The 26,671-nt window shown below is 39.7% G+C and overlaps 1 protein-coding gene across 1 annotated transcript in view; it reads right to left on the bottom strand.

Annotated features, from left to right (window-relative positions):
* Nucleotides 1–294: 294 nt before the first annotated feature.
* LOC128875347 (RNA polymerase II elongation factor Ell) overlaps nucleotides 295–26,671 on the bottom strand; it is a 163,557-nt gene continuing 137,180 nt past the window's right edge. The window contains exons 3-10 of the mRNA XM_054120856.1: nucleotides 16,254–16,378; nucleotides 15,112–15,228; nucleotides 12,803–13,039; nucleotides 12,017–12,087; nucleotides 11,604–11,813; nucleotides 10,163–11,078; nucleotides 9,500–9,677; nucleotides 295–9,192 (exon numbers count right to left, since the gene is read on the bottom strand). Coding sequence (XP_053976831.1) covers nucleotides 8,968–9,192; nucleotides 9,500–9,677; nucleotides 10,163–11,078; nucleotides 11,604–11,813; nucleotides 12,017–12,087; nucleotides 12,803–13,039; nucleotides 15,112–15,228; nucleotides 16,254–16,378 — 2,079 coding nt within the window. The 3' untranslated portion in view covers nucleotides 295–8,967. The remainder of the gene's footprint in view (nucleotides 9,193–9,499; nucleotides 9,678–10,162; nucleotides 11,079–11,603; nucleotides 11,814–12,016; nucleotides 12,088–12,802; nucleotides 13,040–15,111; nucleotides 15,229–16,253; nucleotides 16,379–26,671) is intronic.

Genomic DNA, 26,671 nt, shown 5'->3' on the forward strand with positions numbered 1-26,671 from the left:
TTAACGATAAAAACTATCGAAACTACCGAAGGCATACTACGAAAACTGTTAATGATAGAATGACGTTAACTGGAGAAAATGTTGAGGGAGAAAACGAGCTCTTTCGTTCGAACGGTTCTTCACGCTCGAAGCTTTCGCAATGAAAACGATAACGGAGCCGCGATGATCGTAAAACAATTGTTACGAGTTATCAAATGCATTATTAAGAGCACTTACATTTGCGAAGACGTTACTTTCTGTACAAACTTTCAGTCAAAGATAGGCAAAACATCGTTCGAATAATAAAATAACAAGTGGAAAGTCTGTACAACGATTTATTAGCAATATTTTATTCGATCGAACAATTATTATTATAAGTTGTTATTCGTTGAACGTGAAATATAATTTTATGGTTTATATGGCCATTTAATCGACCATTGTTTATCTCCTATTCGTTATACAAAATTTGATATCGATGAAAATCTAAATAGTAAATCCGACATATCTATCGCGATTTATTCGATCGATTAATTCAATTTTTATTTTACTTGTGAAACATTTCATTCCAAGATCCTGATTTTTATTTTCATTCGAAGAGTGACGAGTAGTTATTTGAAACTTTCTATCCAGACTCCTAACTAAACTTTCTTTCTATTTTGCCCATCTCCGCTGTCGTCGTACATACAAGCCTGGGAGGTTCTTTATCTTCGAATAATCGTCGAATCTCGTTTAGAAATGCGGCGTACACTAGAAGCACGTTTATTGCAATCGTTTACTTAAGTCGCACTTGGAACACCTAGTATCTCCTACTATCTTCATCGAATACAGAGAGGGGCGAAATTTTATTCGAGCAATAGATAACTGATAAAATCAACATATAGCGATTCATTCGCGATGTTGATTCCATAAAAATTGAAGTACTTAAGGGGAGAAGCCACCTTGGACGCGTGAAAATCATAGCTGCGTTCAAGAATTTGTTTTTCGAAAACGATTGCTCTGCTATCGAATCAATTGTTTTCGAAAACAAAGTTATCGAATACAGTCACGATTTTTACTCCTTCGTTCAAATTGTCATTTTTGTTCGACGAGCAACGAATGAACTGTGGCCAATCTTTTATTCGTTATTCGAAATGTTTATTTGCGCAAGAATTGTTTGCCCATCTCTGCCTGAACGCGAATGTCGTTCAACTCAGTCTCTTTGGCACTGCTATTACTCTGTTCGCCGATCTGGGCCATCGAGAGATAGCTTGCTCGCGTGTACACGCAATCGTCGAGAATCTCGGAACAATCGACAAATCTTTTACACTCTTAACCGATACTGTTCGATCATTGCCTCGTGAGCGACGTACGCGGGGTGATACGAAAAGATTGGTTGAGGAAAATAGAGGCATAAGTCTCTCGACAGATGAATCGACTCTCTTACTTTGAATTTCATAAAGTTGATGGGTTTGGTTTCTCAAAGTCTCGTATTGTGTTGTAATCACTAGAGGTTTATTCATTTATAGCAAGTGAAAATGTGAGAAAGTATACGAGGACGTCCACAAATCCAGAAATATATAAAACATCATGTTATATTGTTCAGAAGTATCATTTCATTAATTTAACATTTTCTTGTATATTTTAGAAGAGTACAATACGATTCCATCCTTTTATTTGTCAAACAGAAAACAAAGTAAGGCATTTTCTAAATCCAAATTCCTTATTTTATTTTCTTCTTCAATTTTCTTCTCCATTTTCGTATCGCTTTGTGAACAAAATTTTTGTATCTTGATTTCTTCCCGTTATAATTTTTACTTTCCTAACCACAATGAAACTAAAATAAAACTATGGCTCTAAATTCTCTTCCCAATTTTTTAGAGCACCCTGTACACGTACACTCGTTTGAGAAAGATATATGGGTACATTTATGAATCACATGCAATCGGTAACTCTTATTCTATCATCGAAACACTCGCGAATGACGAAATATTTGATAGCGATCAAAGTAATTATAGTTTGGTTTGCATTGAGCGCTCTTGCGCGGCGAAAGGGTTAACACATGTTAATTGCCACTGATGTTAGACACATGAATTGCATGCAAAATTTAATGCTATTTATGCGACGTTGCGAAATCGGAGGCCAAAGTTTTCCAAAGTGTGAGGGATTTGTTCGGTAGATCGATAGAACAGTGCCGTTAGAGTTTCATGCGTAAGCTAATCGAAGGGAAAAAGAAATTAATTAACCATTTTCTTGTGCTGAGATTTCAATACGAATTTTCCGATCGTTACATTTTTGTTCTATCGCTTGAATTTTAATCATACAACGAATTATTACTTTTTGAAATTAGTATTAGAAAATTAATCGATATTTGAAACTACGAGTAAAGCATAAGAGCACCTAAGTAAAATTTCTTCACTTATTATACAAAACTTTTGCTTAGTTAACAAATACTTAACGAATACTTTATCGAGTGGTTTAGTCCCCACCAAAAATAGAAAAAAAAAAAACCTTAAAGAATGTGAATTTAATACACCAGCAAAACAGCTCTAACGGACACTGTTTCGAATTAGTTCAGGCGAAGATCCATGCGACGTGCATCGTTGAATTTATAATTTTCCTCGGCACTGGCGATCTACGCGTGAACGTCACACAAAAGTTTACTGGAAAAGTTTTCTTTTTCCTACTGAACCATCGTACACCGAAGTGGATATGTATGGCACAGTATGACAGTGTTGTTGACGGACGGGAACCGTTTTATTTTTCTCCACTTTTTCCATGACTGCTCTTTTTTTTTCGTTTCTCTCTCGTATTTTCCGTCGAACTTGAACGTTTTCCGTACGTATCGTTTTCCCCCGTTACTCGCCGATTTTTTCACTACAAAAAAAAAAAAAACAAAAACAAAGAGACGGAAAAAAAAAGACGGTCGAGAGTGTAAATGAGTGAGAATGAAAGTAAACACGCATGAGTCAATATTTCATAATTTTTATTACATATCTTGTATTTTTTTTTGTTGTCGTTTGTAAATGCAAGGAAAAAGTGAGCAAAAAATAGGATACCTATATTATTTATATCTACAAATCGGAACATAGTCCGATTCATAACAACGAAATATATTAACCAATTCCTGTACCTTTAATTACAACCCATATATTCCGACGACGTTATTTCGATTTTACAATTCTCAATTTACCTATGAACACACACACGATAGATTCCATAATCGTACATATACGATTTTATATATATATTTATATTTATTTACTTATAATAGATATAGTTATATATATAAATAGGTTAGCATAGTTATCCTGACGTTCTTTCCTGTGTGCTTTGCATTTCGTTAAATTCGTTGCAATTGGTTTGCGGGGGTGGGGACTTGTCAATACTGTGCCATGCATTCCAGAAGCGCTCGGTTAAAATTTCCTCTCTCTCTCTCTCTCTCTCCAGGCGTTTCTCAATGATTATAAACCATCTGATTCGACCGTGTGAAATCCGCTATCGACGTTTCACGAAAAATAATCTAAACGCATCTACGCGGAACCTTTGGACGACGTACACATTTCGTTCGATCGACGTTACTCTAATCAACGGAACGTAACGAGCCGAGATACATTGCACAGTAGACGGAGACAAACGAAATCCTATGTAAAGAGCGTAAACGATACAAAACAACGTATTATCTTTTTTTTTTTCCTTTGCTTTAATTCGTTACACAAATGGGAGGATGGGGAGACGACGTTGAAATTAATAAACGAAACGACCGTCGACTTGACCAGAACCAAATTTCGATAATCGCATGGAAATTTCGAACCGTTAACGATCTAAAGAAGAAAAAGAAACACTCCGAGGAACCATGACTAAAAGTGTCTTTTTTGCTCGATGTGATCGCCGCGTTGCCGCGAACGTGCGAAATCTATCGTACCCGGGCGAATTTTTTATATAAATAATGCCTGTGGGGGGGGGGGGGGGGCGGCTTGGATAAAAGCGAGAACTAAAAGCGCAACGTGACCGTGTCCGTGCGCGACATAGAATTTCAGCGAAAACGAAAACATAACAGGGGAACCACTTTCGTTCTGTACAAATCACTATCGAACCGTCGTCTCGTCACCTAATTGGCAACATGTCAAAACGTAAAACCGTCGACGACAATTGGAATCACTGATAATCGTCGTATCCTAAATTCTACATTTTCTACCAAGCATACACAGTAAACGAATAGAGGTAAAGGGAACAAAAAGAAAAAAAGAAAAAGAAAAGATTAATAGTTAAACGTGGTTCACATGCTTAAACGAAATGCGCAAAAAGGAAGAAGAAAGAGAAACGGTTTAAATAACATAAAGTCGCATTCTTAGATTTCCATCGCATACGCTGGGGGAGGGTGAGGGGTGGAGAGCGACTCGTAATAGGTAAAAAGAAAAGTGTAAATAAAGAAACGATTGCGAGCAATCGTGGTCGATTCGAGATTATTGATCGCATGCGGGAAGAAGTATCGTTTAAAATTGTATCGTAAGAGTGTAAAAACCTTATCGTTTAAGAACTATGGATGTACGGTATCGTGGATTATTCAATCGCTTAGCTCGTGATTAGTTAATTAATTGGGAACGTGTCGTTTCGTCGTTATCATTCACGTGCACGGCTAGTACGCTAGGTTCTCTAGCTCTATACGATGTTTTTCTCTGTGATTGACGATGTACGCGCGATACCAGGCTGTTTTCCAAAATTTGGGCGTAATTTCAGAGCCAGGTGAATTCGTTGCACGAAAATAATTAATTAAGTTCTTATGAATATTTATCCCATTTGACGTCGCTGTCGAGTTGGAGGCGTTTTAGCTTTTCAATAACGTTCAAACGATATTAATCGTCTATCGAAGGCCATCTCTTCCTTTCCCCTGACTACTCGATGTCATGCTCTTACTAATTATAAATATTTTTGTAATATTTCATGAATCCACCAATTTTTCGATCCTCTTCGAAATACACGTACACGTTGAAACGTTTACCGATTCTTTCCTATGGAAGATGCACGAACAATCGGTGCTATACAAAAATACCTGTCGCTCGAAAACATAGCCAGACACGATAAATGCTTGCTCGAACTATTTCGCATTATTTTTGTGCTTTGAATTACGTAACCCCGAGTTGCGTCCATATTTTAACGAAACACAGTGCGCGCTATACCGAATCGACGCGAACCGAAGTTCCTTCTTCCGTCGTCTCTCATCACCTATCACAAAACTTGCTCGTCCAAGTGCAAATGCTTATTGAATGTGAAACAAAACGGCACAACCAAGAAAGACACTCGTATCGTATACGAATTTAAAAGGCAACGTCGACTAAAAAACAAAAACGCAATCAAGAACAATAGTAATAATAATAAAACGCGCGTATATATTATATATATATATAGCGAAAGATTAAAAGGACATCAGAAACATTAACGTCATAAACTTTCGTTACACATTCAATGGAAAACATTGGCTGTACAGGGTGGCGTTCGATCGCGCCTCGATACTTCGGAGAGTGAATCTGGGATCTGGATTGTGAAACAAGAAAAATACGTTACGCAATATATTACTCGTGATTTGTTTTCACAGTTTATATCGAATTAAAAGGAAAGAAGCATTTTGTGACTTATTCATTAAAAAAAAAAGAAAAGAAAAAAGAAACACTATGTTGTACGCGTATTCATAGTTGGAGTATGTGTGTATTCAGTCCTCAATCGTTTTATCACTTCAGGGAGGAGGTGATAAGCATTCGATCACAGAATGCCCAATGTACCGCTCGATAGGATTAGGGGCTCACGTTTATGGGTGGAACGAATCAAACTGCAGAGATGAAAGAAGTACTGTACGGTTAAAATAGTACTATTTTTTTTTTTTTTTTTTGCTGAATGGCATATACGCCACGTGTCAGAGTATTTAAAATATTGAATAACGTACTAAGCGATGAAGTCGTTTTAGTGGCCCCTAATTACTTTGAGCAGCGTACTTAATCTCATGGATGGTAGGAAAGAAATTTTACAATTTCTTTATCTGTAAATACAGTGGTGTTCGAAAGTATTTCTCGTAGAACTTTGAAGTATATGTGTGCTATTGGACATTAGGATTAAGATGCACATGAATGTTTTTTGAAATGTTTATCGTATTTGATACGTTATAGACTTATAAAAGAATTTATTAATTTTTTCTTAGATTATGTTAAACGTGAACCATGACATACAAAATATAAGATTAGAAAAATCTATTATTCCGATTATGTTATATCTATGGTGTATTATGGTAGTGGAAGTATCGTGATCTGGTGCTCTAAGACAGTTTCGGAGATTGGAGAAGTATCATATATGTTATGGTCGAATGAATACGACGATTCTGCATTGCACGTTCGAATTGGAATACGAGGACTATATTCTTCGACGAGACACCGATCTTTGTCATACTTCAAAGAAAATTGAGAAGTGGTTCGCAGAGAATACGTAATACATGTGCGCAATACTTTGGAACACGGCTGTATATTATAAAACTGTAAATAAATCCAAATCGTTTAGAAATTGAAAATAAATCTAAATAAACGTCTGTAGCGTGTTTTCCTGCAACGTATCGTAACTTAAGAGGTAATAAACCCTTGCTATCCTATGTTCCATTAACATTATTTTTCCTTGTTTCGTGCTCCGATATATAACATCCGAAGTATCGATCGCACAGTTACGAATCACCCCGTATATATCTAACATCATTTCTCCTCATTCGTCTTCGTACGAGTTCTAGGTCCTAACGTAGCTCTCGCGTTTACTTATCCTACCTATCTATCCGAACAATAATATAATAGCAATAGCGTTGATAATAATATTAATAGTATTCATCGCCATAATAATAATTACACGAAGAAGGTATTACTTGCACGCGAAGAAAATTGGCGCACCTGTACATTGTATACTAATATGTTATATCGCCGGCGACGATTAATAATTACTAAATGAAACCTGTACGTTTCAATATATATTCATACCACTTCGTTTCATTTCATCTCTCTCGTTTCTTTCATTTTTTTCTTTTTTTTTTTTGTATTTTCATGTTGCCGCGTGTAAAATCTTTGCAGTATCGATGACGATGGCGCTGAGCATTCTCCCTTTCAATGACTAACTTGAAATAGTAAAAAATGGGTTTACCCTAGCGTTTACGATATACAGAACCGGAATCACTAAGAGCAATCGCGCGAATCGGTAGGGACCTGGGGGGGGGTTTGGGACCCTCGACTATCGACGCAGTCCCTGCCTCTCTCGCCTATCGCTGACAGAAGTTCAACGAACCGGGGCGCGATCGGTTGATTTGCTCGGTTAATATATCACTTTATGGCAGGTATTTCTAAAAAAAAAAAAGAACAAAAATAAAACTGAGTCCTTAGCAATCATGTTTCGTCCTTTCTTCATGTCTGCCGTTTTCGCGCGATCGATTCTCAAGTTGTGCCAACTCTCTGCTAGTAAAGGTAGCCCGAGTCCGCGACACAGGAGCGGGCCGTAGTGAAGAAAACAAAGAACGAGGGACAGCGGCGCAACTACGGATATATCATTGATTAACTTCAGGGGCCCCAGACGAACAAACAGAAAGGAACGCGGTATCGATTGATCTTTGATTGTTTTAAAATTGCGAACGTGGCTGTTTGCAGACGCACGTCCGATAAATGGTGGATGTCGAGGCCCTGTAATATCTCAGATAGAAATTTGGTTCAATCTATCGAATATTGATCGCAGGTTCCGTTGGCGATTCCTCTGTAATATTACTCGAACCTCGGATTGCTTGTTCCACCGTTCATTTTTCATTCCACGGGCCCCAGGGATACGCTGGTTACGCCGCTGAACGAGGAAGTAACAAAGGTTTTACATTCGCGAAGCGTAAAGGTCTCTCTCTCTTGCGACAAACTATATATCGGATCCACTTTACTCTTTCTCGAAGGGAAAACACGAAAAATACGGAAACGTTTAAACGAAGAGAAAAAAAAAAATAATTGAAGGAAAGAAAATGGCGAGCTACGCCCCGCTGGATCAATCGCAGACGATCCTCGCAGGCGGGCTCGTGGACAGTCTGTGTGTGCTAGTCTCCCTTTTCTCCTTCCGGCGGAAAAATGGAAGTACAGTCTCTCCTCCGGACGTGGCACGTGATTAAGCCCTTTTACTACCATTTTTTTTTTTGGACCCTCTTCTCGCATTCGCATTGCATCGTTTTTTTTCTTTTTTACTTTTTGTTTCATTAATCTACGTACTCTTAAACTGGACGACACACTTTGGACGTGCGCACGGGTAAGTAACTTATCGTAGAGTTAATTACTGCATTCTCTTCATTGCCTTTCATCGTCGTTCCTATTATCTTCCCTATCGTCGGAGGACAGCTTTAAAAAAAAAAAAATCAAAAAAAAAATACGTCTTCGTACTTTCAGCTGGCGCGTTATTGTAACCGGCTCTCCGCGAATGCCCTTATTTCTCGTTTCCTCTCTATACGGATGGACTTTTTGTTTCCTTTTTTGTTTCCTTTCGTTTTGCATGTTTTTCATTTTTTTAAACAGTTGATGATGTTGCTTGTTTGTTTGTTTGCAAACGTACCGATTGTCGTAAAGGCTTCGTCAGTGGTTAAACCCATTGGTCAACGGTAGGCGTGTGACAAACACGGGCGCAAGTCGAAGAGATCGTTGTGTCAATTAACCGAGAAATCTTCGACCTGACCAGGGAGGGGGGCGGTTATTAACAGCGTTGAAGGTTTCTTTCATATTTTTTCATTTTTTCGTTTCTCTTGCGATGCGGATGATGTGAACATCTTTTTCGACCCCGGCTCTCAGAGTGCTTGACTGTGTGTGTGTGTGTGTGTTTTATTTTTCGGCGATAGAACCCAGGAACCATGTGGACCGTTTTAGATCAGCCTTGGAACATGCCGAGAAAATGCAAATTCTGCGACAACGGAGACAGCAGTGTACCGACAACCGAGAAAAGGTGGAGGATAAGAGGCGGCCTTTTCAGTTTGTGTCAGTAGTGCAAACTGTCCATCTCCTTCATTTCGTTGCTACCGTCTGCGCTGTTCCCGGACGCCGTCACCATGTTGCCGCCGCAGTTTTGAGTATCGTATTCGAGTACCAGCCGTTTGATATGGCTTAGCTTCTCGTGCAGATAGTGAAACCGACGTTTCGTCTCCTTGTGTACCGGGTCCCGTTTCGTTTCGTTATACTCGTACAGAATCTGCTGTCTTATTCCCTGCAACAGACGAACGAAAACGGAACGTTAGTCACCTTTGGTTAAACTGGTTGTGAAATTTCTTTGCGATGAGAAGATATATATTTGATAATGGGGACGATTCGAGCACATGTAGCTTCGCATGCCTTGATTCTCTAATCCATATGCATCTTAATAACATCTATATGTCCAAAAAAAAGAAAAACAAAAAACAGAACATGGACTTGATATTATATTACTTGAACAGATTTATGGAGATAATATTGCTATGTTATCAAATATATAAGTATCATCGTCTCAGGAATAATATGTCCTTGCGAAAGGATACCTGATATTCTTCCCAGTTCCCAGAGGCCTCTTCTTGTCTTAATCGGTCTTGGAGTTGCGAGAACCGTTTAGAAACCTTCGCCACTTGAGTATGCAACCTTCGATATTCTTCGTAGTCCGCGTTGAATTCTGCCTTGTAACGTCTTCTTTGCTCTGCGCTGCTTATTGTCGTGTAGTACCTGCAAATAATTAGCAACCGGTCATCGTTAAACCAGTGATTCGCAAATTTTGTCAGTGCAAGTGTATATCAACGATTCGAGCACATGCGCTGGGATTCGGCTACATGTGTTTTCGATTGCCTTGATTTTTTTTTTTTTTTATAAAATCAATTAAGCCAAGTTACGATTGAAAAGCTGCTTTTTTAACCGTAACTTGGCTTAACAATGTTCTTTCGTAGGATATTTTTGAAAGTGCAAGACATATATCAAGAAACTCGTGTCAAGCATGGAAAATATGCCTTCACGAGTCAGGTTCGTGATTGAAATACCACAAATTTACATAATGAAATGCAACCGCCGCGGTTACAAAGTTCGCAAATGAAATTTCGACAAAGCAATCGTCGAGGAACGAGCAATAAACTAAGGAATGGGAGGGTATAGTCGACATTCGTTTCAACCGTTTTACACCTCGGACAGCTAAGCGTAACGATTCACGAGACACTCACGTGAGGTAGTCCGGATACTCCGATGATTTGGGGCTCTCCGGTAAGTCGAGATTGCAGGTGGAGGTGGTGACGGTGCTGTCCCCGTTCCCGGCCAGGTCGTTGTAGGAGTTGCTGCTGCTAGTGCCGCTGTTCCTCTTCTTCGACTCCCGATCCTTGTCCCCTCCGCGTCCCCTGTCGTTCCTGTCGCTCCTGTCTCTCCTGTCGGCTAGCACGCCGTTCGAACTACCACTGTAACTACTACCCGTGCTACCACCGTCAGTCACGGCACTGGGCATCGAACGCGCCGCGAAATCCGTCGCGATGGTAATACTATCAGGACCGGCCGCCGTCGTCTTGGGGACATGGTGGTGACGACTGCCGCTCAACGAGTTACTATGGGCTACACTACTATGAGAATTATGGCTGCTGGTCGCGTTGCTGGTTGCGTTGCTCCCTGACGAGGTCCCGATAATGGCGACGTCGCGGTGACCGGTCCGGTTGTTCTCTTCACTGTCACTGGTGGGCGTCGTGCACGGTTTGCCGCTTCCGTAGCCGCCACCCCGTAGCACATCACTGTTCGCTGTTCTTTCGGGCCTGTAATCGCCTCGGCGGTCACGTGGATGCTGCCTCTGGTCCCAACCGTCAATCACACCGCTGCCACCACCACTGCCACTAGCACTACTACCGCCTGGTGCTCCACTAACACTGTTACTACTACTACTACTACCAACACTACCAGCCGTCCTTCCGTTCTCCCCGGGGTTCGTCGAACCGGAGCTCGGCTCTGGCTTCTTGCAACGAGACACCCGTTGCTTCTTTGTGGGCAGCCCGTCGTTACCCTGGTAGTAGCCCGGCCGTTTGGCGCTCAGAGACGGTGGCGGAGCCGTGATCGCTGGCGGTGAGCCGGGGTGAGTGGAATTCGGCGACTGTCCGCTACCTGAAAACGAATACGAACGGTGCTAACGGTTGACGTACGCTCATGTAGATTTTATAGTAATACTGTTAAGTGGGACCGCTTTGGACCTTGTGGAATATCTTTCTACCTAACCCAATATGGATTGGTTAACGATCCAAGAATTACAGCCCCTTGCAGAAGTTTTTTAAACTAAGAGTACTAAGACAGGATTTGATAAACTTTACTAATAAATCATCGTGAAATTAAAAGTAACTCCAGAATTTTAGATGGGGAAATACATCCAGACCAACGCAAAACATGCTTGAAATAATAATAAAAATATTTACTCTGGTGTTAGATAGAAAGCCAATAGAAACGAACAGAAAGAGTCTAAGTTGGATGTGAAAGAGCGAAAGTGAGTGATGTAATTCACTTTTATCCTAATTTTGAGAAACCTTTTTGGACTGCATCCATGCAAACAAGTCGATATTTGAAAATCTTGACTCGTATAGTAGCTTTCACTCTGTCCTACACATATGAATCTGTATTTGATGACGCGAAACGTACCGCTAGATCCACCGTCGCTGGACCCAGGAGGAGTAAGATTCTGAGGTTTTCTTCTCTTCAGCATCGCCTTCTCCTGCTCGGTGTAGTAAGGCCAGTCTTCCTGCACGTCGTTCCAAACATACCTGTGCAAATGATACGTGTTGTCCCTCATGAAAGCCACCTGCTTCAGAATCATCGTCATGATGCTGCGCTCGCGTTCCTTTATACCCTCTGGAAATGATCCACGGATTAGATAACTGGACTCGTCCAATTTGGTTTCGGTATCCCCGAGGCGTTTAACTATCTCGACCGCTTAAAAAACAGGCGAATTTTAGGCACTTTTTTCCACGAGAAATGCGTACACTTTCAAAGACATTTTTAAAGAGATCAGAGTAATTAAACGCCTTAAGCTTCTACGATACGCTGACTCTTACCTCTGTTAATGCGATCATACAATTCAGGTTTTTTGTATGGCCTTAAAGCGAGAAGATGTATCAGCCTCTCCCTGTTGACGAAAAAAGAGATCGCATTAGTTACAAGTAGAGTAATACATTCGCATTAGCAAATAATTATATAAAAGTTGTATTAGTAATATTCTTGTATGCACTTTAAAATTCCATTGTGATTTAGAACAGTTTAATTTAAGACAATTATAGATTCTGGCCTGACATACTGTGTTATGGTCTGATATTTAGAGTTTCGTTAGATTCTATAAATTTTGAAAAATGCTTCTCTTGTCGATACGAGTCGTAGACTTTTATCTTACAGTAGTCGATCAAATTATGTATCATATTAGAAGGATGTCTCTTCATAAAGCTAGACTCGTAGAAAATAAGAAAAAAGTTTCACACATTGTAATTAATTAAAGTATAATTAAACGTAATGGGGATAAAATCTGCGAACAGAATAATATTCTCAAACATCTTTAATCTAACATCGACATTATTTTCGTTCAAAACAGGTCCCTTTCCTCCCCCAATCAGTGGCTCTAATATCATAACTTGGTCGACTACTATAATCACTTCGAGTATAGTAGCTCATCGTGATTACTCTTTCATAATCCACACGAGATTAAAGCAAATCTGCGACTCTCGAGGATCGTCGTATCGAGTACCGTTACGTGTGTCGTTTATTTTTCATTGGACGGTTGCGAACATGAAGCTGTAACGTGTTCAAGCGAGTCTCGATACGTCATCTAGCAGTGATGGGCATGAACCTACTTCAACGGCCTGCGCATGACGTCGGAGACCTTTTTCTCCGGTTGACTCCTGGCTGGCGGAGGATTGCTGATGGCTGGCTTGTAAGTGGAGGAAGACAGCCTGGGCTGACTGCCGAACGTTGGAATGCTCGTCGATTCCCGATGCCTCGAATTCGATGGAGACGGTATGGGCCTTCCGGTCGCTTTCACCTTCACCTTGCGCCCGATGTCCGGCCTGTTTGGCTTGATAACCCTGGTGCTGGAACAAACAAGAGGAACGATGTGCAAAACATCGTAGAAATGGGGGCCAGGTGTATAATTCTTACCTACATCAAAATTTCGAGCGATGGATGAAGGATAAAAAAAAGTTCTAGCCTACGCTTGTCAAGGAATCCTTTAACTAGGATTCGAGTAACGAATTATAAAAATTTGTTTATTTTTTCTCGGGAGTATTATTAATGGATTTGCGAAGTTTCTCGGTGAATACGTTTTTCGAATCATTGTGTATGTTTAAAAGTAGATCGAATATAGTTGCGTTTGGAGCCATTTTCACGAAGAACACTTCACTTGAATTACAAAATGGAATTATATTTCACTTGAACAATCGAACGAACTCTGCGTATAAATCACTATTCAGACTGCTCGTTCGTCATCCATTATTCCAATGAAGCTCTGACCTTCTCTGTTACACACACAGAAACCAAAAAACCATTTTTCTGTTAGACACACCTGATATATCACATTCGTTCCGAATGCTACTTTTCTACCGTTAACATACTGTGAATTATTTCACATTTTGTTCCGACACAACGATACAAACGCCCAAATAATTATTAAAAATATTCCAACATAGAAATAACCACGGTATGCATAAATAATTCCGAATTAAAACTTCCAACGTCGTAACGCGACACCGTGACGAATTTAACCGATGTCACGGGTCAATAACGATCCGAGCAAAACAATTCGTCCCTGAAGTGTTGAGAAAACACGATCGTCGCTGGTTCATTCTGGACCAGACAGGTCCCAATGATCCACCGAATTGTCTTCGCGAAAGTGATTAATCGATCCCCTTTGACGCAGTTACCAGCCAACGGCGAAGCCCATTATCGCTTTTGTTGTTACACGCGCCATTACGTAACCCGCTGGCTGGATAATAATTCCTATTCGACGTTCCGAAGCTTTACGCGAAGCTGGCTAGTGCAATGCTCCCCTGTTCGGCGACAATAGAATTTACGGGCATTATCGGGGCTTTCCTTCGAGTTTCTTTTCTTTTCGTCGAGGTCATCTGCTCCCGTTACGTAATCCGTGTCGCAACCGACGCTTTTGTTCCACGTGCGCGAAGACGGGACGAAGAGGTTCGAGCCCGTGACGAAGTTGCACTTGTCAGGCGCTCCTGACCTTGACCGTAACGCTGTTAAACAAATTAGCCGTCCAGCGGCCGTGTGTCGTCCTTTGACGACTACGAATCGACGGAAACTACTCGCGACGATTAACCTTGGAGCGCGTTTAACTCCTCCCCAAAAAATCCGGGCAAGCTTTTAGAAATTCTTACGCGAAAAGTACACAACGTGGGAAGTTCAAATTTTAAGATTAAGCGTTTACACTGTTAAATATGCACTCTAAAATTTGTGTTCACCAAATTCTGGACAATTAATGATCAAAGAATCATGTCTTCCTTCTCTAATATCCTTTTGTTAATAATATAACTCTTCTGTTATATTCACAATATTTAAATCCTAAATCTAACTTGTGAAATAGTGGCGAATTACGTCTCATCTGGATTTCTTTTAAAGAGCATTTTGTTTAGCTATTCGCTAGTATCGAAGATTTGAGTTTGAATTTGCCAAGTAACTAATAAAAAAGTAAATTCAAATATGTATGATATATATCGATCTTCAGATGACCTTGCGAGGAGTTATTTTTATAAAATCTATAAATCTTACAAATTCTGGACAATTAACGATCAAAGAATCATGTCTTCCTTCTCTAATATCCTTTTGTTAATAATGTAACTCTTCTGTTATATTCACAATATTTAAATCCCAAATCTAACTCGTGAAATTCCGGACTCTGACATTCAACTATCAAAGGATCACGTCAACGGTGGTATCACGTGTAAACGATAGGTGATTAAATAGCCACGGAGTTTCGACTTGTTTAAAAAGGTGGAATGCGTACGAATATGACACGGAGCACGCTGAAAATAAACGAAACGACCGTAAGGAGGGTCGATAACGACCGTCGAGGAAGAAAAATCGGTTCCAGCCGAGGATCGATGAGGCCGAAACCGTTCGACGGCCACCTCGGCTACTGCAAAGGGTGACTTACCATTTGTTCTTGTTATTTTCCTCGGCGACGGCCATTCGATGCCTGGTTGTCTCGTACACGTCGTCGTTCGCCTGTATCCGCATTTTGCACGGCAATGCGCCAAGGCTCTCCAGACTCCTGAACGGAAAGAAAATTGCGCCGATAAAGAATACGCCAATTCAGTGGAACCCATCGCTGTCGATTATATATCCATTTATTATACAGGATCCATTTATTTTAACCCTTCATTTACTGAATTCCTCGTAAGTTTTTAAAATCTAAGCGTCCATCTTGGTTTTACATCATCTTATAAAGTCGTCTCTAACAAGCTTCCAAAAAAAAAAAAGCTCGTGCTGGCATCTAACAATTAAAAACGAACTTCATAGAAGCGAACTGAAGTGAAGAATTAATACGGTACCATGTAGAAATTGATGGGACTTGTAAGTCCCGCCAATAAATAAAAGTTTAAATCGAAACTTTTGTAAGTTGGATGTATGTATTAAGTCACTTGATTAATATTATATCTCTTACTATTTGAAATATTTAATTTCTAAAGTCTGGATTAAACATATACATATGTATACTCTGTCTCTCAAGTGCAGATGTATATAATGCGATTTAACGGAGCATTATTTAAATGGCATTAACATTAAAATTACCGAGATCAACGCACAATTATTATACATGAAAGTATATGTTTATAATTACAGGAAGGAGGAAAACTAATTTTCTTGGTTCTCTCGACAAATAAAACCTATCACTAACTCATAACATATTCATACATTTATGATTTCACAAAAAATGTAACCCTTTAAATACGAAAGAAAATCGTTTCTTACAATTCAATGGACGGCGCCCTTTAAACGATGAATTTACAAATCTTTATAATATGTTTACACAGCACGAATATATTTGTAAATACAGAAGTAATCGTCACCCGTCGGCAAAGGTTTCCAAACACCTAATTGTATACAAAAGAAAAATAAACCTCACGATTTTTCGGTGGCGCTCTACACGACATTCGTAATTAAGAGGCGAGTAAACGAAAGCAGCGAATGCTACTTTGATTACTTACTCTGACTGTGTTCGAGGGACCGTTACGATAACATAGAACGCGCGGCGGTAGGCGTCGAAAGACAAAGGTGAAAATGGGGTTAACTCACTTGGGGCCGGTCTGCTGGATGCATTCGAAGCCACCCTGAGGACCCTCGATGTCCTGGTTGCCGGAAAGGCTGAACGTGAAGCCTGCCGATCCATGGCTGGATTGCGTGGATGGAAAGGAGAGTTGCTGGAATCAGAACACAATCGTCGGTTACTCTCTGTGCGACTTCATCCCGCTAATAAGGTCGCATTAAATTACGAAACAGCTCCGTAGTGTACCTGCCGTGTACGTGACACGAGCCGCTATATACCTATTCTCATATACCTATAGCAACGGCTACCTATATCTCGCCTGGGTACATGGAGCACGCGCATATGTATCCCCAAGCTTGTTCATCTATCTATCTATCTATCTATTTATCTATCCGTCTGAGCCTTTAAGTAGATTCGTAAGTAGGATGTAATCCTTCTCAGGTTAACGTTTTATTCAGGGGAGCCCCGCTTTATTATTCAATCTTGGATCGTTGGTATCGGATACCCGCTTATTCGGAGTCGGTCAAAGATTGGGGAACAAATGCTTTCGATTCGTTCATGAATTAGATTTTGGGCGTGACTTTGTTTGTTTTGATGTCGATTTGAAAAGATTCGTCAATGGAAATAAATCGAAGTGAAAATAAATTGGTTTATAAGTGAATCTAACATTTGTATTGGTTGCTAATTGGAGTTGTCCAACGTGTTTTGTTTGATTGAAAGTGGAATATCGCAGGTCTATTACGGGGATTTTGTTTGACTTTTCTTCTGACGATGGAGCACTACAGTACCATTTGTAAACTTTTATAAACCGTAAGGATATAAGGTTTAAGTAAACTTGTAGGTGTATTCTCCATATACGGTGGAAGCTTTTTGGACCAAGCCTTTTTTTTTCAACTGCTGCTAATTATTTACAAATTCCTGAGAAACAATTGTGTATATCCTTAATTATAAGCCTATTATTCTTGATTCTATCCTATTCCTATTTCCGAGTTGTTTTCTTGTATTCTATAGTTTGCGCGGAAAACTACGATTGCGCGGAGCATAATCTCGAACGCGTTACGTCCAAATTACAATCCACTCAATTTACGCGTGCACGGGACAGGGGGATTAAAATTTCTCGAACGCGACGCGTCACGTCAAATTACGTCCAAACAGCGGTGATTAGAAGGGCCGTGTCAAATTACAGCCAGGACCAAACATAATTTAACTGCGCCGCGCGCTGTTTGCCGGTTTCTCGTTCGACCATAATTTCGTCGGATAACAAAGGCTCGCTCTGGCCGGTGGTTATCGGTGCGTTAGATAATTCTGTGCTCGATCGCCATTGCGTCGAGCACGACAGGGTTGCCTCTGGAACATTTCATTCATCCCTTACAATTATAAATTGCCGTTCCACTTATAAATTAGAAATAGAGGCTTCCTATAATTTTAACATTGTAATTGAAATTTTGCATCGGTGAATCGCAAGGAATTACAAATTGGAGCAAACCTGGAAGACTTTTTTCTGTTTGCATTCTATGCATTTCTCTGTTAAGAAATTAATATTGTATTAAACTAGGGTTGGGTGTATATCAAAGCTGAATAAGAAAATACAATATGCCCCAGCGTAAATAATTTTCATTTTTTCACGTATATTCCTATAAGTCTACTTCTAAATTGCAATTTGGTCAAAGCCAATCAGAAAAATATTCCCTGGGAAATATATGTCTCACTCGGGTCGAAAGGGTTATAAGAAATATATATATATATAGTTACAAAGCTATTGCAAACTATGCGTGACAAAAATTAGACTCTTCCCAGAACTCCTTGCACAATCTCGATGTAATCAGAACTTCATTCCCTCCACTTATGGTCTGGTTTCCCGAAATTAAAAAGATTTCCCTCTCTCAATGAAAAATTCTATGCATCCCAGAGTAGCTGCAGCAGCACGAAGATTTCCCACGTGTCACGAGGTCATCGCGCGCTCTTATTAATTAACGATCGAGCATACACGTCGGCCATCGAGCGTTCGAAATTATCCCTTACCCTACGAAGCAACCATACGCCAAAATATTCCAAAACTGAAGCACGTTTCTTTTACTCTCCTCCACATATATATATTAATAAATCATGGCACCAAATTTCTTGCGTTAATTTGTTTCAAAAATACACGATTCCGAAAACGACTCAGTTTATCACTCGACAAACCATTAACTCCTCTCGTAACCCGTGCAGCCGATAATGATAATAAATATACCTCGACGCGTTTCGAAATAATATTTTGCCAGTTGCGCGGTGCGAAAATAACGACCGAACTGTTCGAGTCCATGCAAGAATAAATCTCTTTTCCTCGTGTCGGCTACTGAACGATGAAAAGTGGTATTCGTATTTAGTTACCGAGAAACTAAAACATTTTTGAAATTTTATCGAACATCTACAATAAAGGTATGCGAGTACTGTAGGACCTCAATTATTGCACCTAAGATTGCACGACTGGAATTTAATTATTTCGCAAACTGAATTATTTCGAAAGAAGAGTATAGTCATTCATTGGATTGATTACCTCGATTATTGCAGGAGCTTTCAGTCTCAATCGTTGCACTGTTATATCGTGGATATATAAATAACTAAGAAATAATTTTTCTTTTAAAAGATCAAATAAAATTTATGCGATAGGGGATGAAAGAGTGCATAGCGTAATTTTTTTATTATGATCTAAAGATGATGACCTAACGGACATGGGATGCAGCGAGCGTTGCCGTCGAAGCAGCAAATGGCCCAGGACGAAACCAGTTTGAGGAAACTTTTCGACGTTCCCCGTCGCGGTGATAGAAATCTACGAGACCTGGGTGGAACATCCATGGAAAGCTGTCTTGGCTGTCGTCGCAAGAATTATTTCTACGGCGACAACGACAACGCAGGAGGTACGTTTATCGGCGGATTTGAATTGATGGGGCTCTTATCTTTGTAGCCAGCAACAGAGCATTTTCCAAGATGTTTCTTTTTTGAAACTATGAAGTCTATCTGAAGTCCATTTGAAATTTCAAACATGCATTGCTTATAGTCTAAGAGAATTTAAAAAAAAAAATTACAAAGGATACTTAGTCTCTTTCTGAAATATAATTAAGTTCTTAATAACCAGTAACAGTGTTTCTGCAAGATTTCTTTTTGAAACTATAAATTAATATTATAATTATAATATGAAATTCTTCATTGCTTCTTGTCTCATTCCTTTGGCTACAGCAATAGTATTATAAACAAATATATCGACATTCGACTTGATTAATTATATATAATATACTTTATAATATGTTATATCGTAACACCTCTTAACAGAGAAACTAAAAAGCAACAAACCAAGAAAATATTCGAAAGTAAGCATGTACGCGTAAAATGCGATTTTCCACTGCATTCTGCAATCGACATGCCTCCGCTCGGCAAACCGTCGAACACAAAGAAGATTATCGCCAATTGCGTCAACTTTCTTATTAATCTTTCGTAGGTTTTTGCTTTCACAATTGTGTCACACAATTCTTTGTTATACAATCGCACCGCAGCGTTATAAATACACGCTGGTCGATGATGGCGCGCAACATTCGACGAACAAAGGCGAGCAAGTCGCTCGCATTACTGGAGTAGAAAATCGCAAATTGCACCGAGAAGCTTGTTTTATGAACACCGGGCTCTATGAGCACGTTTTCCTTCGTTTCGCCGGCGCCGTACGTTCCAGAGGCGGTGAAACGTTTACGTTCAAATTTTCTCGTCGAGTCTTTCCGTGTAACGTTCTTTAATATCATTGGGTGATAAAATTAATCACGTCCAATGATATTTTTTTCGAGGGCTATAATTCGTGAAATGGATTTGAAGATCGAAGAGTTTAGAACGGGACGTTTACTAGATTAGGAATTTTCTTTGAGAAATTTCATTGTGGAGTATATATGAATTTTTATTGAAATTCAATTTCCATTTGCATTGTTAGGTTCCTTAGAGTATTTTTTTTTATTCTTCATATTCTGCCTCCAAAAAAAAAAAAAAAAAAAGAAGAAGAAAATACCGCAAGTGTATAAATAAACTCATCTATTTAATACACATAATATTTCCAATATAGTGAAATGTTTCACGAAAAGTACATAAAATATTTTCGAAAAATGACCCAGTTCAAGACGCACGGTTCTCGTTTCGGCCGAATTGTTTTTTCCTAGCGGACACACGAGGCATAAGAAGTCCGGCTTCCATGCTTTCGAGAATTAACGTTCGTTTCCAACAAACAAGAGCGCAGTCGTTTTTCGTGCGATTGAATTTCATCGAAAGTCAGCCAACCACGACCGAGTGTATTTCGCAACGTTCGAGTGGTAAACCCTCTCTCCCTCCTTGGCGTTGCCCCCCTTCATCCTTTCTCTTCCTCGATTCCTGCGAAATCCTTTCTTCTTTCCGCGGCGTAACGCCTCCTGACATTTTGAAATCGGTCAACGGACCGAACGTATTTCGTGCGACGCGTCGAAAGCGGCAATTAGAATCGTATCGCGATGCATGGTCGATCCTCGAATGATCGATGGACCGCGCCGACCTTCGCTATGCATCGTCAGTATACCGACTATGGACTCCGAAACGTCTCCCAATAATTATACCCGATTCTCTAGTTGCCATCGTAATTCCTCTTGTATTTTTAAAAAATCGACAAGAATTCCAAAATTCTCAAAATTAATCAAAGATCCAATGTCCCTAGTAGAACTCAGTAAAACTGGAGGAAAATATAAAAAGCACATTCTTAAAACGACAAGAGACAATCCGATCATGATCTCAGCGAAGGAAGGGATATTTTTCTCACGGACGTTCACGTATCGAGGACACAGAGGATTCCCCTCTTCTCCTTGAAAGGTTGAACAGTGCGAGGAGGCGATATGAAAGTTTCGCGAAGGGAGCAAAAGTCGTTGGTTAAAATTTCACTGGAAGGACGAACCTCTCGCATTTTTTTTTCACACGTCGTAGGATACCTTGCGTTCAGAAAGAAAATGCGTGGCTGTCTTAAGTATAAATTGACATGCGTAACGACAGCAATCATAGGAACTTATGTATGATCCATTTTTTAGGATATCACATTCATTTTTATGAATAAACAATTGTTTGAGAGTATCTAACAAAGAGAGTAAATGTTTATTAGATGGTAGAAATTCCGCTCTTTAATTTGCATTTTGTTTGAATCGAATCGGACGATCCATGCCGAAGTACGACACTTCGAAGTCTCATCTATTTTTATTAAAAAACAATTGTTTATGAGTATCTGACAATAATGATACTAACCTATTAGATAGTAGAAATTCCGCCCTTCGATTTGCGTTTTGTTAGAATCAAATCGGATGATTCCTCGCTGAGCTATGACACCTTAAAGTTTTCGATTTTATAGGCATTTATGACAGATGCAGTGGCCTCCAGCGTCCTTGCAAGGTCATTGCAATTCGGAGAAATAGTAGTAAACATTAGAGTATTCCTGAAGGAACAACCCTCGAAATTCCGAGAAACAATAGTAAACATTGTAGTATTTCCTGGTTGGGAAACCCTTCAAAGTTCTTTAGGAGAAATACGAACGTATCTATTTTTCCTTACGACCGATTTTGATGAAACTTGGTATACAGAGGTATTTGGGGTCGCTGATTTTGAAATCTGAACTCAAAATTGACAAATTCAAAATGGCGGATCCACCACGGCGGACCGAAATGCGAAAGTAACTGGTTTTGGATGAAACTTGGTCTATAAGGGTTTTCGGGGTCGCTGATTTCAAATCTGAACTCAAAATTTAGAAATACAAAATGGCGGATCCAATATGGCTGACCAAAGTGTGGAAAAGTGATTCGATTTGGATGAAACTTAGTCAACAGGGGTTTTTGGGGTTGCTGATTCCAAATCTAAGCTAAAAAAATTTACAAATTCAAAATGGCGGACCCAATACGGAGGCATAGAATGCGAAAAATGCGAAAACTTGGTACCTAGGGGTTTTAGGGGACGCTGACTCCGAATCTAAACTCCAAAGATAGAAATTCAAAATGGCGGATCCAAGAACAGAACAAAATACGAAAAGTCACTGGATTTGGATGAAACTTTGTGTACCGGGGTTTTCGGGGGCGCTGATTCTAAATCCAAACTCAACATTTAATTTAAATAAATGAAACATGTCCCGCGGTATAATATTTACGTATGTATCGCTATAATACTAAAATTTGTAATTTCCCCTTCTTTTCAATCACCTGTTAGTATAATTTATATTACAATAAATAAAACTTGAACTGATCATAAATTATTTCATGAATTCGTTGCCATGGTGATATTATTGAACTGCAAATAGTTGTAAACGATGACAGAATCCCGTCCGAAAAATTCACCTAAGTGAAACGACACGATCGTGATATTGCGATTAAATTGCATTTTACTGGACATTTCGTTCGATAAAAATTAACACACGTAAAAAATACCGTCGGCGCAGACTGCATTCAAAGGATGTTCCCCTCTTTCTTTTTGCATTAATCTCTTCATGCGCATGGGTGACGGTTGCACTCGATGCAGCTGACAAAGAGCCGCGAACAGCGTAGACTCGAGTGGTCTGCGCTATCAGGAGCCCCGATAAAAACGCGATAATCGCGACAGTGTTTCCAGCCCGTGAAAGGAAACCGCGAATCGCCGACGGGATAATAATAATCTCTTTCCAAGCAGAACGAGAATATAAAGACAGAAGAGTTTGTTTAAAACCGAAGTGATGCTCGAGACTGCGTAACGTTTCGTTCTCATCATTCCGCATCTGTACGTATACCGCGCATAGTTTGCGTTTAAATTACTCGAAAAACTATCAATAGTATTAAAAAAATGACTTGAAAATTTAATAAACATTAGTATCACTATTTTCCAAATGAAACATCGTCGAAACAATTATTTTATATGTTAATTGGAGGAATTTTTAACTAGCAAATGTTTACGTACTCTTTTCGCTTGCATATTTTATATTTTCTTTCATAAATAATCATTCCGCAGTCTACTCGTAATAACATCGAACACGACGTTATCTTGACCCCGAAAGTTTCAATAACAAAATGAAGTACGTATGTTTGGTTCGTTGCTTGAGATGTTCATCTAGATAAAAGTTTGCCCATCCCTGGCCTATTATACAGGGTCTACCGTGTATCCAACAGAGAATTGCCCCACTCGCGCTTAATTCAATTCCGCTCGTAATAATCGAGACCCGTCTGGCGCGCCTTCCTCGTGTCCGCCATTTAACGTGGAGGCTGCACGAATCCCCGATCCTCTGCTTATCGAGACAGAAGCGTACCGAGAAAAGTTTCGCGATCCGTCGCTGGAGCTCCGGGAAATCGAGTCGAGGGCCCCATGGGTACCACGTGACGTAATCAAATAACGAAAGACCGATGAAATACGAAGCGAACGGCGACCCTTGCGTCTTCCACGCGCTCTTTTATCTCGCGTGGAACCGAGAAGGTGTACCATTGCAAGCTGGAAAGAAGGGTAGCTGAAAGAATTCGGGTAGGATTGTCAACAGCGGGTTGGTCATGCTTCTACGCATGTGCATCCTTCATTGTAGCATATTATTGATCGAAATGCTCGTATCTAAATAACGAAATCGACGTCGAAATTTAAGTAACAATGATCACGCGAGATACGTCACAGCAACTTGTTGAGAAGCGCGTGTTTTCTTTGAAGCTTTTTATTGAGATGGCACGAAACCAAAATATGGTTTCTATATCGAGTTATGTAAAAAAAAAGGAGAGCAGAATGAATTTCAACACCTAATACAAACAAAACGAAACAATATTCTACATTATACTACACTCTTATTTAACAATTTTACGATTCATGTAATTTCCTCCAATTATCCCTTTAACCGTATTCGCAACCTTTCGCGTTCAAATAGATTCTTTAACTTCGCCTCAGGGAAAGTCATTAGCGAAGTCATCGAGTCGCAAAGGAGACGCCGCAACAAGGCGTGTACCTGGCGCCTGGGAACAATGGACGCCCACCGATCGACGTTCGCTTTCGTGCTTCTATACGTGGCGCGAATGAAAGGGGAAGCAAAAGAAATTTCACAAAAGCCATCGCGAGTAACGCGTCGCCGCGCGAAGTTCATCGTCGTTTATTCGCTCGGAAGCGAAGTGTCATTCACACGCGACGGCGACGCTGAACCGCGACCGAGTCACCTCGGAAAGCCACTTTAAAGTCGTTTCTTAAATCGGAGTGTTCCCACCGTTTATTCAACGTGATGCAATCGTCGCGATTCGTGTTCACGTCGATCGACGCCTCTGTATAATAAACGAACGCGACTTGCGTATTCTGTTCTCAGCATTGATAATTGCTGAACGCTGTCGACAATTTTTGTTATGTAATTCGTTCAATGAAAATTATAAAATGAATTTATATTCCACGTTGAATGGACGAGAGCTCCTTTGAGTTCTACTTTCAATATATTTTGTTTTAATATTGCACGCTGTGTGCAATTTAAATTTCCTATAAATGCATACAGATCTGCAGTCTAATTACGAGTAACACCATTGGTAGTGTTACACTAGTATATACAATAAGTATTCGTATCCTCTATGTCCATCGAAGAAGACATTTAAATTAAATGATAAGTTTGATGTTTCTAAATAAATGTCTCATCATAAATATACAGGTACACGTGTAAGATTTATTCACATATAATACTAAGCAAAAATTTTCTTTACAACTTTTATTTATTGCGATGTATAGCCGATCGAAAACTGATCAATATTTGTTTAAAATATTTTTTTGTCAGAGTATCACAAGTACTTGAAAAATCGCGAAAAGTGGTACGTGGGACACCCTGTATAATTATAATGAAACATTTATTTGGAAATATCAAACCTTTCATTTAATGTAGACTTTCTTCAATGAACATGAATATCTGTAATATTTATACAAAAATACATATATTGTATTTATGATACAATATATTTATACAATAATTGTATAATTGAATAAATCTTTCCATAAGAATTTCTACGTCATGCTGAAACAGGAGAACAAGCATCTGTAAGGTTTCGAATAAAAATCTTGCGTACTTCGTTCAACGAAAAATGATAAAGAAACAGCTTTTCCGTGGCGAGAAAAGAAATAATTCCTCTTTGAAGATCGAGTCGAACTTGCGCTCGGCGTCTTGGCGCAGAGAAGGAGCGAGAAAAAAAAAGAAAAAGACGACAAACGTAACCGCGATCGGGTGTCCCTGGCTGAGGATGAAGCGGCATTTGGCACAAGGTCGGCCGCGTATAGGTGCACCTTCGTTTTTCGCACAGCGCGGTGCGTGAAATAAACAGCGTGCCGCGATTGCGTTTGGTGACTTCACCGTCCTCGTGCGTTTTCGCGTCCCCTTTCTATCTGTTCACTGTACGAAGTTCTCGGCTCCGAGCGAAACGAGCGTTGTTTAACCCATTTCGCAGCTCCGGACACGCTGCTGCCCCGTTGCACTCGAGAGGTGACTCGCAGTTACGCGGTTTGCGTAAATTGTCTAACCATGGACGATCCTATTTCTACTTAATATGTCCGAACACTGGCCGGTGAGCACCAGTGACAAGTCCTATTCAACTTAAGGTAGTTCTTCTGAGATAATCACGTTTAACGGTATAATTGGAAATTTGACATACATTTGGAAATTAATTGGAAACTATAGATTTACTCGTAATACTCAAGAAACGATTGTAGGTTGGACAACGATGACTGTTACTGTGCAACTTCTCTACGTCCAGTTTCAGATTTTAATGAATTATATCTCGGTAGCGGCATGGTCAATAATTGTTATCTTCTTTAACCCTTAAATGGACGATTTTTGTTTCACGTTTTAAAAAAATATATTTGTGTAATAGACATGTATTACTGTCTAGGAAAAATAAGTAAACAAATCTAGACATGAATTTACTATACTTTTTTTTGCAATAATGTGAGTGTTGTTTATAAACTACATTGCGCATTCATCAATTTTATCTGTGATGTTTAGTATGTTGTTTAAAAACAACATTGTCCATTTAAGGGTTAAAATGACTTATAATTTCGGTTCCTAAATTGCATTTTGATTTACATCGAAAACTTATGTATCTTTTTGCAATCTGTATGTCTTAAGCTGTCTTCGCGTTATGTATTTCAAGTACCAAAGGTGTGTCCCACGTTAATAATGAACTAAATAAATAAATAAATAAAATCCATTTACGGATAAAAACTGCTTTGGTTTGCGTGTATTCGAACAGAGAAAAATAAATTCCTTTGAAAATTCAAATTGATTAAAAATGTTTAATCGCTTGCGCGCAGGTTTGCACGCTCATCCACGCGGTAGAAAATAAGTCGCGCCAAGTGAAAGTAACCGCTTGTGTGCGAGCGGTGCGAAATGACAAGCCGCCGTGACACGTTACCCCATTAACCTGGCCTGCTCGCCGACTCCGAGAACGATTTCTGCTGACCAGGGAAC

The sequence above is a fragment of the Hylaeus volcanicus genome, chromosome 4, assembly GCF_026283585.1.
Source record: "Hylaeus volcanicus isolate JK05 chromosome 4, UHH_iyHylVolc1.0_haploid, whole genome shotgun sequence".
Lineage (NCBI taxonomy): Eukaryota > Metazoa > Arthropoda > Insecta > Hymenoptera > Colletidae > Hylaeus > Hylaeus volcanicus.